Source organism: Vigna radiata, unplaced genomic scaffold (genome assembly GCF_000741045.1).
Source record: "Vigna radiata var. radiata cultivar VC1973A unplaced genomic scaffold, Vradiata_ver6 scaffold_307, whole genome shotgun sequence".
In the NCBI taxonomy this organism is placed as follows: Eukaryota; Viridiplantae; Streptophyta; class Magnoliopsida; order Fabales; family Fabaceae; genus Vigna; species Vigna radiata.
Genome location: NW_014543814.1, coordinates 205128 through 220549, shown reverse-complemented (window position 1 = coordinate 220549; position 15422 = coordinate 205128). Strand labels below are relative to the sequence as shown.

The 15422-nt window shown below is 33.7% G+C and overlaps 2 protein-coding genes across 3 annotated transcripts; one reads left to right on the top strand and one right to left on the bottom strand.

Annotated features, from left to right (window-relative positions):
- Window positions 1–1875: 1875 nt before the first annotated feature.
- LOC106754957 lies at window positions 1876–7021 on the top strand. Of its 2 annotated transcripts, XM_022778108.1 has the most exons (6): window positions 1876–3816; window positions 3853–5123; window positions 5308–5921; window positions 6064–6273; window positions 6528–6745; window positions 6878–7021. In XM_022778108.1, the coding sequence occupies exons 1-6, from the start codon at window positions 2051–2053 to the stop codon at window positions 6912–6914; spliced, it is 4116 nt and encodes a 1371-aa protein (XP_022633829.1). In that variant the 5' UTR covers window positions 1876–2050; the 3' UTR covers window positions 6915–7021. The 2 variants fall into 2 exon arrangements, with proteins under 2 accessions (XP_022633829.1, XP_014492515.1); XM_014637029.2 differs by having other exon boundaries at window positions 1876–5123.
- A 3407-nt stretch (window positions 7022–10428) lies between these two features.
- LOC106754958 (phosphatidylinositol 4-kinase gamma 4) lies at window positions 10429–13860 on the bottom strand. Its single transcript, XM_014637031.2, has 2 exons — window positions 11797–13860; window positions 10429–10995 (listed from the first exon to the last, which is right to left on the bottom strand). Exons 1-2 carry the CDS (start codon window positions 13198–13200, stop codon window positions 10618–10620), a joined length of 1782 nt encoding a protein of 593 aa, XP_014492517.1. The 5' UTR covers window positions 13201–13860; the 3' UTR covers window positions 10429–10617.
- Window positions 13861–15422: the final 1562 nt, after the last annotated feature.

The following is a 15422-nucleotide window of genomic DNA, read 5'->3' as shown; positions in this document are numbered from 1 at the left end:
ATCCTCCAAATCCGTTCTTTTTTTTTTTTTTTAAATACCTTAAAGACACCAACAATGAGATTGGTCACCATTGAAAGTCTCGTTGTTGTTGTTATGGCACTTACCTTCTTCATCTTTATGTTCAAAAACTCAAATCTAAAACCAAAAATGCAAACGTAATGTGACAGTTGCCATCTCAACTTGTTCATCATTGGTGTTGTCGTACTTCTCTTGCTTGGAGGATTTCAAAAATATTCGTATTTTTTTGTTATAATTATTTAACTCAATACTGTCTTACTTAGTTTATATAAACTCAATTTTTTAAATCAATTTAACGCGTAATAAGACTTGATTAAAAAAAATATTAAGATCAATATATAAGATGAAAATAATAATTAAATCTAAAAGCAACTGAAATATACTTGTAATATAATATTTTTATCAAAGTATTATAAATGAAAGAACTCTAAAGCTTGATAAATTGATAGAAAAAGAAGCAAATTAGATAGCTTAGACAGTTGAGGTTGAAAGTCTCAAATTGAGTAGAGATAAGACCAATTCATAGTATATAAGTGAGTGTAAACCTTATTTTACAAGCTAGTCTTTTGAGGTTGAGTTAACCTTAAAGCCCACTTCTTAACATAGTATCAAAACTAAGTTAAAGCCTATCCTAAGGAGATTTACGTTGACATATTGTTCAATCTGCTATCGGGTCACAACAAACCTTACCAAATGGATTTTGTGAGATTAATTTAGGTTTAAAATCCACTTCTTAACAACTGAACCTCTTAAAATTATCCTAAAATAGGACACTTAACACTTTAGAATTTAAATTCTCACACATTCTTAAATTCACAATAAAGGAAAATAAAAAGATAATTTCAACTTCATTAACTTATTATTATTATTATTTAAATTATGTTTGTTTGTGTTTATTTTTCTACATGTAAAATATTTATATTTTTCTCTCCTTTTGGTAAAAATGGATAAATTTGAGGTCATTTTTGTTTGTGCTTCCATAAATTTTTACATTTTAAAATATATATTTTTAAAATATAATTTTATATATTTTAAAAATAAAATAGAATACGAATTAAATAATTTAAACTAAGGTTAAATATAATTTTAGTTTTTAAACTAAACGAATGTGACAAAATTTAAGTAAGTTGAAAAAGTGTTATGTTCCTTAATACTAGAGATGTATATGTGAATGACTATATATATATATATAATACTCTCGTATCTTTTAAATAGAATAGAATGAGTATGAAACATAATGTTTTGCTTTTACGTCAATTTATAGAATTTATGACATGATAAAATAAATAATACCAAAATAATATAAATAAAATAACAACTTACTACATTATATATCACTATTAATTTAATAATAATTATAATAATAATAATATGATATTTAAATTTGACCATATATTAATATAAAAATATTTACATAAAGAAAATTTATTTTAAAATATTTTTCAATTATTTTATATTGAATAAAGTTTATTAAATTGTATCATTTAACATATTTATTGATTCAGTGTACTACTATTTATCAGACATAACAAAATATGTTAAAAAAGATGGATTTTGGAACAATTCATGAAATATGGAGAGAGAAAAAACACTTTACTTATAATTTTTTGCAAAAAATATTGATATTCATAATTCTAAAAATGATTTAGTTATTATTAACTTTAAGAAAATATATTGGATTTTAAAGAAAAATACTAAATTTACTATTTTTTTTTTTATCAAATTCATCTGCATAAAAATATCGGATTAAAAAATTATTTTTGAGGTTACAATTTTTTTACTTAGATTTTTAATTTTTTTTTTTTTAAATTTATTTGCGACCAGTTTGAACAACAAAAACGACGACGTGCTTGGTCTGTGCAAGGCGTTATCGTCTTGCTTGGGGTTTGGGGGTTTATCTGCAATCTGAGTTAAACAGATTTCACTGAAATTCAGGTTTTCATTTCTCACTTTCCATACAGTTCAGCAGAAAGCTTCATTCAACTAGACCATGACCTCGTCACTACTTTCGTTATAACCTTGTTTTTCATCGATGGACATTCTCAATATTTCAAACCCTTCTAACTTTTCAATCCCCTCTTTCTGCCAACCCAAAGCCTTAAAGCCCAAATTCCCACCAAACTATAACAAACCCACATCCCCATTTCGCAGAACCCCATTCCCACTCTACCTGTCTCGCTCTACCGCCGTAAAATTTCAAACTTGGGCGCATTCCGGCCGCCCCACCAAGCGTCGCAACTCCCTGAGGAAGAAGCTCCTCCGTGATCACAAGGTAATCCCTAATCAGATTCCCAACGACCCTCTTTCTTTTTCTGGTAATGGCGTTGAAGAGAGTGGTGTAGGGATTCAGGGGGATTCTGTTGCCGACAGTGTGGTTGAAGCTGAAAAATCAAAGTCCAAGCTTTTGGGTGAATCTGTTTTGTGGAATAAGTTGGAGAGTTGGGTTGACCAGTACAAGAGAGATATTGAGTATTGGGGTGTGGGGTCTGGTCCTGTGTTCACTGTTTATGAAGATTCCCTTGGAGGTGTCAAGAGGGTGTTTGTTGATGAAGAAGAGATTTTGAAAAGAAGCAAGGTTAGGAGGGATGTGATTGGGGACTTCCCTGAAGTAAGAAGTAAAATTTTGAATGCTAAGAACATGGCAAGTGAGATGGAGAGTGGAAACAATGTGATTGCAAGGAATAGTTCTGTGACTAAGTTTGTGGTTCATGGTAAGGAGGAAGGTGGTTTTGTTAAGGCTGTCCGAGGTTTTGTTGCGAAGCCTCAATTACTTCCTAGGCTTTCCAGGGTTGGGAGGTATGTGTTATATGTGTTGGTTGTTATGTGGGTGGTGAAGAAGTTATTTGCTTTTGGTGAAGGAGATAAGGAGGTGGAGTTTACACCACTGGAGAAGGAAATGATGAGGAGGAAGATGAAGGCGAGAAAGGAGAAGGAAAAGTTGGTGAAGGGTTCTGTTGAAGTTATTGTTGAACCTTCGGAGACACCGGTGGTGGACATAAAAAGGCCTAAGTTAGATAAGGAACAACTAAGGAATAATATTTTGAAAGCTAAGGGATCTTCTGATAAACTGGTATTAGGTGATTCGTCTGACAAAATAAAAGCTATATCCATGGAGATGGATTATAAAGTTCAAGAAATAAAAGAAATGGCTAGGCAGGCACGGAAAATTGAGGGAAGAGACAATGTTGTAGTTAACAAGGATTTGGAAACGGATGACTCGGTGATTAGGAAATCATCTGATGATAATGAACTCATAAAAAGGAAGAGCGAACGAGATGACAGCTTAACTGATAATCAAATTGAAGTTGTGCGGGAAACGACAGATAGTAATGTCATTTTGCAATCAACTTCTATTGATGTCCCAGAGAACATTGATAATTCAGTCCCACATGAGGTAGTTCCTGCAGATGAAGGCAATGTACATGCTTCGGATGTCATAGTTTCGGGTGATAAGGAAATCAAGAAACAGGAAATAGAATTTTCTGAAAATAATGTGCACCTGAAGGATAAAGAAAATGACAATCCCTTAGATACTCGTATTAATGGCTCATCTATGACAAATGAAAATTCTGTGAAGAAGAAACGCAGGATCATACGGTCTGTTAAGGAAGCCAGGGATTATCTTTCATCAAAACATGACAAACAAAATCCTGGTGCTGGCACTGCATCTAAACTTAATCCCGTGAAAGAAAGTATTACTGATTTGAAGTCTTCAAGTGTTGTTGATTTTAAGGACCAGAAGAGCCAGAACTTGAAGATGAACATAACTAGATCAAGAAGTGACACATTGAATGGAACATTGGATTCTAAGCCTGCTATAGATGATCATGGAACATTGGATTCTAAGTCTTCAAGTGTTAGCGATTTTACGGACCAGAAGAGCCAGAACTCAAAGATGAACAGAACTGGATCAAGAAGTGACACACTGAATAGAACATTGGATTCTAAGCCTGTTTTAAATGATCATGGAACATTGGATTCTAAGTCTTCAATTGTTAGTGATTTTACGGACCAGAAGAGCCAGAACTTGAAGAGGAACACAACTGAGTCAAGAAGTGACACATTGAATGGAACATTGGATTCTAAGCCTGTAATAAATGATCATGAGGATTCTACTTTGAAGGATAAGGAACTAATCCCAATAAAGAATGACTACAAAGATTCTGGGGTTGAACCTGGCGCAGGAATCCATCAAAAGTCTGCGACCACTTTTGATAGTGGAGTTAATGGCACTGGTCCAACAAATGGGAAATCAGAAAATTGGCCAGAGAAAAACCTCCTCGAAGTTGAGCAAATCATTAGTGATGGTTTAAATGGATTATCAGATTCTAAGCCTTTCACAAAACCTATTGAAGATTCTAATCTAAAGAATAAGGAGTTTAACCCAATGAAGGATGACTACTTCAAAGACTCTGGCGTTGAACCTGGTGTAGGAAACCTTCAGATGTATGACACCACTTTAGACCATGAAATCAACAGCATCAGTACAGAGACAAGGCTACCTTTAATGCCAGAGAATGGTACTTTAAATGGATTATCAGATTCTAAGCCTGCCACAAATCCTATTGAAGTTTCTGATCAGAAGAATAAGGAATTAGGCACAACAGAGGATGACTACCTCGAAGTTTCTGGTGTTGAACCTGAAATAAGAAACCATCTTAATTCAGGTACCACTCTAGATGATGAGGTTAATGACATTAGTACAGAGACAAAGGTGTCTGGAAAGACTGAAAAATGGCTTGAGAAAAACTTCCATGAAGTTGAGCCCATAGTAAAGCAAATTAGAGTTGGATTTGGAAATAACTACATGGCTGCAAAAGAGAGAGTCAATCAACCTCTAGATATGCCCACTGAGATGGAATCACTTAGAGGTGTTGGTGATGATGGAGAACTTGACTGGATGCAAGATGATCATCTTAGGGATATTGTCTTTCGAGTCCGCGAGAATGAGTTGTCTGGAAGGGACCCATTTTATTTGATGAGTGATGAAGATAAGGGCACATTTTTCAGAGGTCTTGAGAAAAAGGTGGAGAAAGAGAATATAAAGCTTTCTTACGTACATGAATGGCTCCATTCCCACATTGAAAATCTTGATTACGGAGCAGGTAATTACCTGTTTCTGAAATGAAATGATATAGATAATTTGATCAACTTTTAATTTCTTGAAATGATTTTAGCTGCTTCATTTTTGGATTAATATGTTCCTGGAAATTCCCCAATTATATTAACTGACATTTTCTTCTAAATAAATTTAAACACGATGCTAATAGTTGTCTTTAATTCCTCTAGATGGCATTAGCATATATGACCCGCTGGAGAAAATCATACCACACTGGAAAGGGCCTGCTGTAGAGAAAATTCCCGAGTTTCTTAATGAATTCCTTGATGAAAGAAAGACAGGTTTCACCACAAATATGAATCCAGTGAAGAAGGATGAGAGTGGCTTTGCTATAACATCGTCTGATTCCTCTGCACAAGAAAAGTTTGATGGCCCTACAGCGCCTACCAAGAAGTTGAAAAATCCTAGGACTATTATTGAGGGAAGTGATGGTTCTGTTAAAGCTGGCAAAAAATCAGGGAAGGAATATTGGCAGCACACGAAGAAATGGTCCCAAGGATTTTTAGACTGTTACAATGATGAGACAGACCCAGAAGTAAAGTCCATAATGAAGGATATGGGGAAGGATTTGGATCGCTGGATCACTGAAAAAGAAATAAAGGAAGCAGCTGAACTAATGGACAAACTCCCCGATAGGAATAAGAGTTTCATGGAAAAGAAACTCAACAAGGTTAAGAGAGAGATGGAGTTGTTTGGCCCGCAAGCAGTGGTTAGCAAATATCGTGAATATGCAGACGACGAAGAGGAAGATTACTTATGGTGGTTGGATCTTCCACACATTCTGGTACGTGTATACATCCTGTTCTTGGTTTTCCAGTTTCCAGTTGTTCACTAGCACACATGAAATCACAGATGACATATCAGCTGTATATTTGCTCTGTTTTTCTGCCCATTGATGCTGAATTTATTTGACTATTTTCTGTCAGTGCATCGAGTTGTACACAGTTGAGGAGGGAGAGCAGAAAGTAGGACTTTATTCATTGGAGATGGCTGGAGATCTTGAATTGGAACCTAAGCCACATCATGTGATTGCTTTCCAAGACGCCAATGACTGTAAAAACCTTTGTTACATAATTCAGGCTCACATGGAAATGCTGGGAAATGGTCATGCCTTCGTTGTTGCACGACCTCCTAAGGTATATGTGTGCTCTCATCAATGTCATATAAATCGTTAACCTTCCACAGTATTCCATTGATAACACACTGATAACACTGTTCGAAAAACCACTGTAGTGTTTTCTTATTCCAAAAGCTTTGGTTTTTAACAAAACTTAATGATGTCGTATGATCCATAGAGCAGATCTCACCTAGTGGAACAAGGCTTTGTTGATGTTGTCTTTAAGTGTGTAAAATACTTTGATGTTATCTGAACTTGTATTGCATTTCATAGGATGCTTTTCGAGAGGCTAAAGCAAATGGGTTTGGTGTTACCGTCATCAAGAAAGGTGAACTTCAACTCAATATAGACCAACCACTAGAAGAAGTGGATGAACTGATTACAGAGATTGGCAGCAAAATGTATCATGATATGATGATGAAAGAGCGGTCTGTGGACATAAACACATTAATGAAAGGAGTTTTTGGTTTTAATGACCGCTCCATCAAGAGGTAATGTTAGATCATGTTAGACATTATTATCAACTTTGACATTTCAGTTATGAATACAAAACATGGAAATCATATTAAATTTTTTTCATGATTGTGTATATTATATTTATTGATTTCATTTGTATCTTAAAGGTTAAAGCGGAAGTTGAAGAAATCCAGAAAGGGGTGATGGCTGTAAAACTTTCAACAATGAGACCAGTTGAAGACAGTGAAATTGATTTGTATATATATTGAGTAACATATTGCTACCAACTTAGAGCTCCACTTGTAGAAAAAGTAAGAAGTGAGGATTTTGATTTATTTTGGCATTGAAAAAAAAAAAAACCTTTTTTACTATATAGTTTTATAGCCATGCAAGTGTAGAAAGTTTATCATTCTGTTCACCATTTAAAATCAATAATTCTTCATATATGTATGTTGGATTTTGATAAGGTTTAATCATTTCCTAAGTCCTTTTTTTGGTGAGAATCTCAATTTAGTTATGTTCTTTTTTGATATCTCAATTAAGTCCTTATTTTTATGAAAATTGAAACAATTACATTCTTTCCATTAAATTAGGCTTAACAGCGATATAATTAAGTTGATGTGGAGGGTAATGTTGGCTTTAAGTGACGCTACACACCCAATCAACTAATAGGAGGTAGCCACCTCATCAGATCTTGCCACATTAGCTTCGTCTCTTCCACTTAGAAATCCTAATTCTCTTTTTCCTTCCTTGTGCCGCCGTCAACAACCACCTCATCGGATCAATATCTCACCACGAGCTCCACCATGTGCTGCCACAATTCTTCAAGAACCCTAATCACAAGCTTCCCAAATTCTCCACTAGAAACCTGCAGCAAATAAAAAACCCAATTAACCCCAATTTCTAGAAACTCTCAAATCAACCATGGCAACACCATCAATTTCATCATGAATTCAAGCCACGCAATTAGTTCGCACCAGTAACCATTTTATCCGTCGCAACAACACCACGACCATGGAAAACAACCACCATGAGCATTCATTTGCACACAGAGAAACCTAGATATAGAAGAAAAACCCAATAACGAACAGAATCCACCATCTCTTTTGCAACTGCGAAACCCAATAACAGACCACCGCAAGAACCCTTCCTCGCGAACCCACTAAATCGGACAACCGTGACCCACCCAGATCGCAACCAATCTTCTCCTTCAAGAGCGAATCCACCGAACCCAATCGCAAATTTCTCTCCTCAATTTGTGCAAACTACGCCTCCATCTTCCTCGAGCAACCACCACTATGAAGCCAGCCTCCATTTTCGTTCCCAATGTGCACCTGTGCAGAAACCCGAAAACCACAAAATCGCACTCAAGCAATCCATGAACCATTCTTCCTCACGAACATCACAAAACCCATTTTTCATCGCGCCACCATGAGTTCCATACCTAGAATTTGCAAAACCTTAAACTACAATAAAAGAACCAAGCAAGAAACCCAGAATCGTGAGTTTGGATTTTGGCCTGAAATCTTTGTGGAAAAAAATTCCTGTAATGGAATTGAACGTTTTAGTTATTGATGGTGAGGAAAATGAGTGCTGCGGTCTAGCGATGTTAATGATGGATTAGGAAAAATGTTAAAGTTTCTGGAGGTGAAAGATGATGACATGTCAAGGGTTGGTTCAGTTAAATATTTAATAAAAAAATAAAATTTCAATGTTAATAGGTCATGTCATCATTCATTAATATCGTTATATTCAATTTAACGGTAAAAGTTTAATTGTTACAATTTTTACAAAAATAAGATCCAATTAGAAAATCAAAATAGAACATGACCAAATTGAGATTCTCACCAAAAAAACCTCCTGATTAAATCTTGTGATAATGTCTTTTACATTATTTTCATGCTTGTACTATTTATTGTTATAATAAAACTTTTTCAATGTTCTGGTGGTGGCTGCGGATCCTTTTTAAAAGCAAAAATGCTGATTACCGTGAAATGATTTCGTCAAAGTTGAATAACTCTGTCAACTTTGCCAGCTATGTTTTCTGTCAAAAGCCTATTTATATTTTTCTAATTGTTACTATATTTATTTTTAAAATGGCATCAATGCTCGTGTCTCTTCTCATTTGGTGTAGTTCTATATTCCTGATTTGAAAGCTAGACTGAATGTAGTTTCTGCATACTTTATGTCCTAATTAATTCAAATTACTGAAAATTTTTTAAGAGTTTTTAAACAAATTTTACTAGAACATCTAACTAAAATTCACTATTTCAAATAAAGACTATTCATTGTAAGTTTTGAAGACAGTTTACAAACTTTGAAGAATTGGTTTCTCCAAAATCTCATCTTTCTTGAAAGAGAAAGTCAAATTTGATGGGAGGAGGCAATTTTCTGATATTTTAATCTGTTGCATTGTCACTGCCAAGATTCCACTTCAATAGTACACTCCTTCATAAATTAATACTTTCAGCATTATTTCATCACAAAAATGGTATTGATTATCCTGCACGGCTATTGAAGCTTTGTAGAAGTTGGAATACCTGAACTATGGTTGAAAAACTTCTCTTCAATTAATTTATAAAGTTCTTTACCATGAATTTTTAATTTTTTTTAATTTATTCATAAGTTAATGTTGACTCTTGAAAAATTTCTTTTTTGTTTTTACTTTCTCTCTTTAAAGTTCTTACTGAAAAATTGTTCAAGCAAATCTTTGCAATGTGCTTTTGGGAGTTTTGGATTTCAATGATATAAGGGTAGAAAATGATTTCATTTCTTTTGATCCAGACCTGTACTTTAACACCTCTCACTTTCAAAAAATTATTATATAATATGAATCATCACTATTTTATATAGTCCTGGATGATGTATGCAAAATTGGCATTATTAAGAAAAATGTAATAATATCAATAGGTTCATATAATTTCTTCTCTTTGATTTCAACACTTAAGTATAATATTAATTAATAATCACTTTAGATGGAAATTTTTAGAAGATAATTTATTTATATATAAAAATTTGAAATATTTCAAAATAATAAATATTACTTAGATAAAGAATTTAAAATTAAAAAAATTGATGATAGTAACATAATTATTTTTTAAAATTAAATTATTTCTAACTGAAAATAAAAATTAATTTTTTTGGGCTAATATCAGATGTTGACATAAACTAATATTATTTTTAGTTGATATTGGTATAATCGATATTCAATAAAAATGTAAATCAGTATTATTTCTCAACTAATATTTTTCCTGACTTACATAGATAAAACTATTTTTCAGCTAACATCAACCGAGATTTTTTATGATATGGAAACTATTTTTTGCTTTGTCACTCAATTTTTTTATTTATTATCTGTTCAAATTATCTTCTAATTCACATAATTGAAATTATTTTTGTATTAAAACTATTTCATGAATAATATTTGTCAAAGTTTTTTCGACTAATATTGGTAATGCTTTTTGGTAGATGTCCACAAAATATTTTTCTTTATTGGAGTTTGGAATGATTATTCTTTTGTAGATGTATTTAAGATTGAAGTAATAATTTTTGCATTTAAAGGTAATTGAAATACTCAAGTTAAAATCTAACAAATTGTAATAAAATTATCTGAATAAAACATTTTAAAACTTAAATAATTTGAAATGAAAAATTCAATACAGTTAAATTTTCTATAAATTATAAAACTCTCTATCCAAGCAGAAGCAAGGTGAAGCTATGAAGTCAAAAGGAAAAGGATTTATAGAAGTGAAGAGGTAAATTTCAATGAAAGAATTTGTGAAATGCTGGAAATACTAAATGTTAAGACCTAGGAAGTCATACTTGAAATAATGTAAAAACAACCATTTGAGCTATAGATATGTACTGAAAAACAATTATACAGAACATTGCTTATATATACCAACTTCTATGACAGAATCTGATCAAGGTGCTGGTCCATGATTTCAGAAACAGCATCAAGAAATGTTTCTTCACTTGTGCCAGGAAGAACAGAATCCAGAGCTGCCTTTACAATTCCCTCAATCACAGACTCCTTGTTCAAGGATTCCCTGCACATAAGGCTTCCAATGCCAAAAGGGGTCATTCCTCTCTCCACTCCTTTCTTCAGAAGCATGGTTGAGATTTGAAGGGTGCGTGCACATTCAACTGGCAGATTCCACCCATGAAACTTCAAAAGGGCAATATCTTCATCGGCATTCAGTGACCTTATATAGTCAATGATCTCTGGAGAGTATGGTTGGCGTGCTTGGGGCCAATAAAGCCATTCAAAGGTACAATCTTCAAACTGTTGGAATGCCAAAAACATATCAAGTAACTGCCTTGAAGTATATACAAAGATTCAAGGGAGAAAATCAGCACAAAATAGAATTTGGATTTTCCTGTGCTATTTCTCTGTCGTGCTTTCAAAATACACTGCTGGACACTGATTTTAATGTTTAAAAATATATTATAAAGACTTTTAATCTGTCTTTTTAATGCTCAGTAAAGGACAACACCAAAAAACTCAGAGCAGAGAATCTGGACTCCACAAAATATCACTAACAAAACAAGAGAGAGAATATAATAACATTTTTCAAAAACTTGTATAACATCAGAGCCTTGGGAGAGTCAGCTACATGAATTATGCTTCTTTCAAAACAGGTAATTGCTCCCAGAAAATAATGTTTCCCACTTCTCAAAATAACAACTTTTTATGAAATGAACATAGTAGTGAGAAGAATGGCACCTGAAAAGGCATATCCTCGCTGACATGCTAGGAAAACAATGTATAGTAGAACAGTTCATTAAAAAAGAAAAGGAAGAAAAGAAAACAATATACTCTCAAAATAACCCCACCCAATAAACCTTTTGTAAGCTATACTAAAAATGAAACTTGATTGAATATCATATTGGGTCAAGAGCAGCAGAATTCTGCAATCTGTAAATAAAACATATACCACCCAAAAACAAGCAGGATAAGACCCAAGTTTAAAGCATTTAACACCAAGAACACTATAAAGCGCCACAAGATGCATTAAAAGAGAACAACTGATGGATAAAAATAAGATAGAACAACTGAACTGAACAACATAGATAAGGTGCTTACACTAGTGGGCAAGCAGTATCCATGATCAATTGGAATCAACACAGCCTGGCCATTTTCCTCCTCTTTGCCGATCAAAATATTCCCGGCATGTCTATCTGCATTTGCGAGCCTCATGTCTAGAACAGTAATTTTATGCACTTCCTTCACTGGAAAAGCCCCAGGACCCATATCCTCGCAGCTTCCATTGTTCTCCATGAACATTTGCAAGGAGCCAAGCTTAGTAGTCAATTCCCCAGGATGGTTAAATCCTTCATGCAAGCACTTAACCATAACAGTTGGAGGAACCCCAGCAAAGCCCTTCTGATCACCAAATATTGATCGATGACCCCTCATTGGATGGTCCAAAATATAAGCTGCAACTTCCCTGAACGCTCCCTGACCAACTCTAGTACCCTTCTTTAAGCCTTCACCATCTACTGAGAAAGGCAAACCTCTAGGGTTATTCACAGCCATTGGCTCTTCATCAATGGGCTTAAAAACAGATACATACTTTTGCCCAGTTGAATCAAGCATAAAGTAGGCTCCCCCTGTACCCTCTGCTGATCTGATTGGATAATTTCCACTGTTTAGTCCTTCGTATGTCATGTTTATCATATTCCAAACCTCTGAAGCCAATTCAATTTTCTTATTAACAATGACAGGCTCCAAAAGATCTCTATCAAGAGCCTTCCTTGCCACAATTGGCTCGTTGGTTCCATCCTCCCTTCCCTCGTCTTCTTTACTAACATCACGTTCTCTTCTACAATTATTTTCACTAGCATCGTAATCTTTTGTACCATTCAACTCCTTGGCCTTGACCGACAACTCATCTTGTCCTGTCCTAACTTCAGCATATTTGACTCTAACAAAAAGATGAATCACTGCATCATTATATTTACTACAGATATCATCAATAACCCTCTGATCCTCAAGCAGCTCCCCGTTACACACAACCTCCTGCTGTTCAGGATCAGCAAAGCGCTTCTCCTTTTTTGCAATCTGCTGCTTCACATACCCAACATCCCTGCATTTCTCCACCTGAAAGGTAAAGTCTTTTCCAGAAGAGGTTCTCACACTGATGGTCTGGAGATCCGACAGCCTAATCACCAAATGCAAAACATTTCCTTCCGTAACCCCATAGTCCTTCAGCAGGGAATTGCTCCGCGCTAGCTCTCGTCCATCACAAACCAACTTTTGTTTGTTTGTCAATGAAGGAAGCCCCTCAACCTTTTTGATTTTGAGTTTCAACGACTCAATGGTATCGTATGGAAGGACACGCATCGGAGTCAAGGATCCCGAATGGGAGAGAAATATGAAAATAAACTCATGATCCAATGACAAGTGAAGTGGAGTATGGTATCCATTTGAAGACAGTAACAGTTCCCTTGGAACAGGGCTAAGGATGGTGACACCAGCAGAAGACATTTCTAATGTTGATTAAGGCAATGAAAACCAAAGGTCGAGGCTTTCACCTAAGCCTGAACCCTAGTTTCTACAATTTTTACAATAACACAGCCATAGGATTTATACAATTACAGCTGACTGGGTATGAGATTACACACAACCCACCTACCCAGATAATCAAACAAGCTCAAAGCGAAACTTTAAAAACGTATGCACACAAGGAACAATTTTTCGTTAGAAATGATGAAAAATTCTAGACCCAAGCCCTAATTTCCCATCATTTCCCCACCCAAACCTAGAATCAAGGTACCCAGCAGAGAAAAGCTGTAGGATTTGGATCCAATTACAAAAGGGCCAGAATCAATTGCTATAAACTCGAGAGAGAGCAGATTCTTACCCTGGGGAAGCAGAAGTAGAAGCAGCAGAAAGTTTGAACCTTTGACACGAATAATGCGAAATAAAGTATTGGGGCGGTTTTCTTAATGCGAGTAGTGGGAAGAGTTTTCTATTCAATACTCGAGAAAGTAGGGAAGGGTTGTTATGTTATTGTTGACTCTGACCAAAAACGAGAAACACAAATGGGAGATAGAAAGAGAGAGAGAAATGGATTGAAGAACAAGAAAGACGCGTATACGTCAGGTGTAGAACTACTAGTATACAGCTTTTGGCGTAAGAAAACATCAAAAGCAAAGGATTTATACTTTATACCGTACACGTATACGTATAAATAGGTGACTTTTTTATTTGGATTTTTCTTTTGGCCCTGTTCTTCGTACACAAATAGTGATTATGCAGTTTCGGAGAAGCCGTTGCATTCAGAATAAAGTGGCTTTGTCTCTTACAGCACAGACTTTTGGACAATAAACAACTACAAAATATTAACCTAAAAAGGTTCATAACGTTAGCAGTGAGAGCAGATGACAGTGACAGGGATGATGTTTTACTGTTTATCATGTTACCACTGTCATGTCACTCACGCTCCTCTCCTTAACGGTCGATACTACCTTGAAGATAGGGATAAATGATTTTTTAACTAGTTAAAAATAAAACTTTCAAAAGTTACGAAAAAGAAATTAGTTATATTGAAATTTTGTAATTTTATTTTATTTTTTATTATTGTTAATTCTTGAATACCTAAGACATTGTCAATATAAGTTTTAGTATAACAGAAATTCAATTTAATTAATGAATATTTAAAAATTTTATTTATTATAAATCTTGTGATAAAATATTTAGGATAAAATCATCTATAAAATACAAGCTTTTATTTTCAAAGTTGATAATATGTTTCGTCATTAAATTAACAAGTTGTCATCGTTCAAGCATTTAATTAATCTATTATCTTAAAATTAATTTAGAATGGATAGTATTATAAAAAAATTAAAGAATACGCGCTTGTGTATTATAAAAGAATTAAAAAAAAGTTAGATGAGAATAAGTATTTTATTATTTGAAAGTTATAAATATTATATGTTACGTTTAATGACCGTTTTATCAAAAGATTATATAGTATTTAAAAGATCTATTAAAGATCGATGTAACTTTATGAAAATTAAGAAAAAATATTCTTTCAAATAGAAATGTAAGTTTATGGAAACAATATTTAATTATCCTATATAATAAAATAAAATTACGCCAGTTTAATAATAAAAAAATAGTTGTGTTGTAGTACCAAAAACCTCCTTACCTATTTTTTAATAATAAATAAACTACAAAAAAAGAAAAAAGGCATCCGAATCAAAAGCAATAAGGAAACATATCAAGAACTTCGTCTTACAAGCAAAGGATATTTAAATGTACATTAAATAAAGTAGACATTTTCTTTGGCAATGATGGATTCTTTTCCACATATTTAAATTTTCAACAAATTTATATTTTTTTCTAATTATCTGCTTTATTATTCATGATTTTAGTTAAATATATTTGTAGTTTTTCTTCTGCTATCTAACATTGTACCTTAAGAAGATTGAGTAATGAACTATGCATATATAGTACTTCAATTAATTTGTATTAACTAGTTTTAAATATCATCCTTCTTTTGGGACATTTATGACGAAGAAATATCCCCATCAACCCTTGACGAGAAATTACATGCCATTTTTAATTTCTTTTTCTAAAAGTTGACAAAAAATATTACGGTAACTTCTGGAACATACTAGTACAGACACATATTTCAAAAAAAAAAAAATCTACCATTATATGCTGGTAAAATACATTCAGTTCAGTACAAAGGCAATTTTTTT

Excerpts from the sequence above, each read along its gene's own strand:
- LOC106754957 (XM_014637029.2), top strand. The coding sequence starts at position 2,051 with ATGGACATTCTCAATATTTCAAACCCTTCTAACTTTTCAATCCCCTCT. Across the intron at positions 6,274-6,527 it reads TTGTTGCACGACCTCCTAAG|GATGCTTTTCGAGAGGCTAA; the intron begins GTATATGTGTGC and ends TGCATTTCATAG. Across the intron at positions 6,746-6,877 it reads AATGACCGCTCCATCAAGAG|GTTAAAGCGGAAGTTGAAGA; the intron begins GTAATGTTAGAT and ends TGTATCTTAAAG.
- LOC106754958 (XM_014637031.2), bottom strand. The coding sequence starts at position 13,200 with ATGTCTTCTGCTGGTGTCACCATCCTTAGCCCTGTTCCAAGGGAACTG. Across the intron at positions 10,996-11,796 it reads GATACTGCTTGCCCACTAGT|TTTGAAGATTGTACCTTTGA; the intron begins GTAAGCACCTTA and ends GCATTCCAACAG.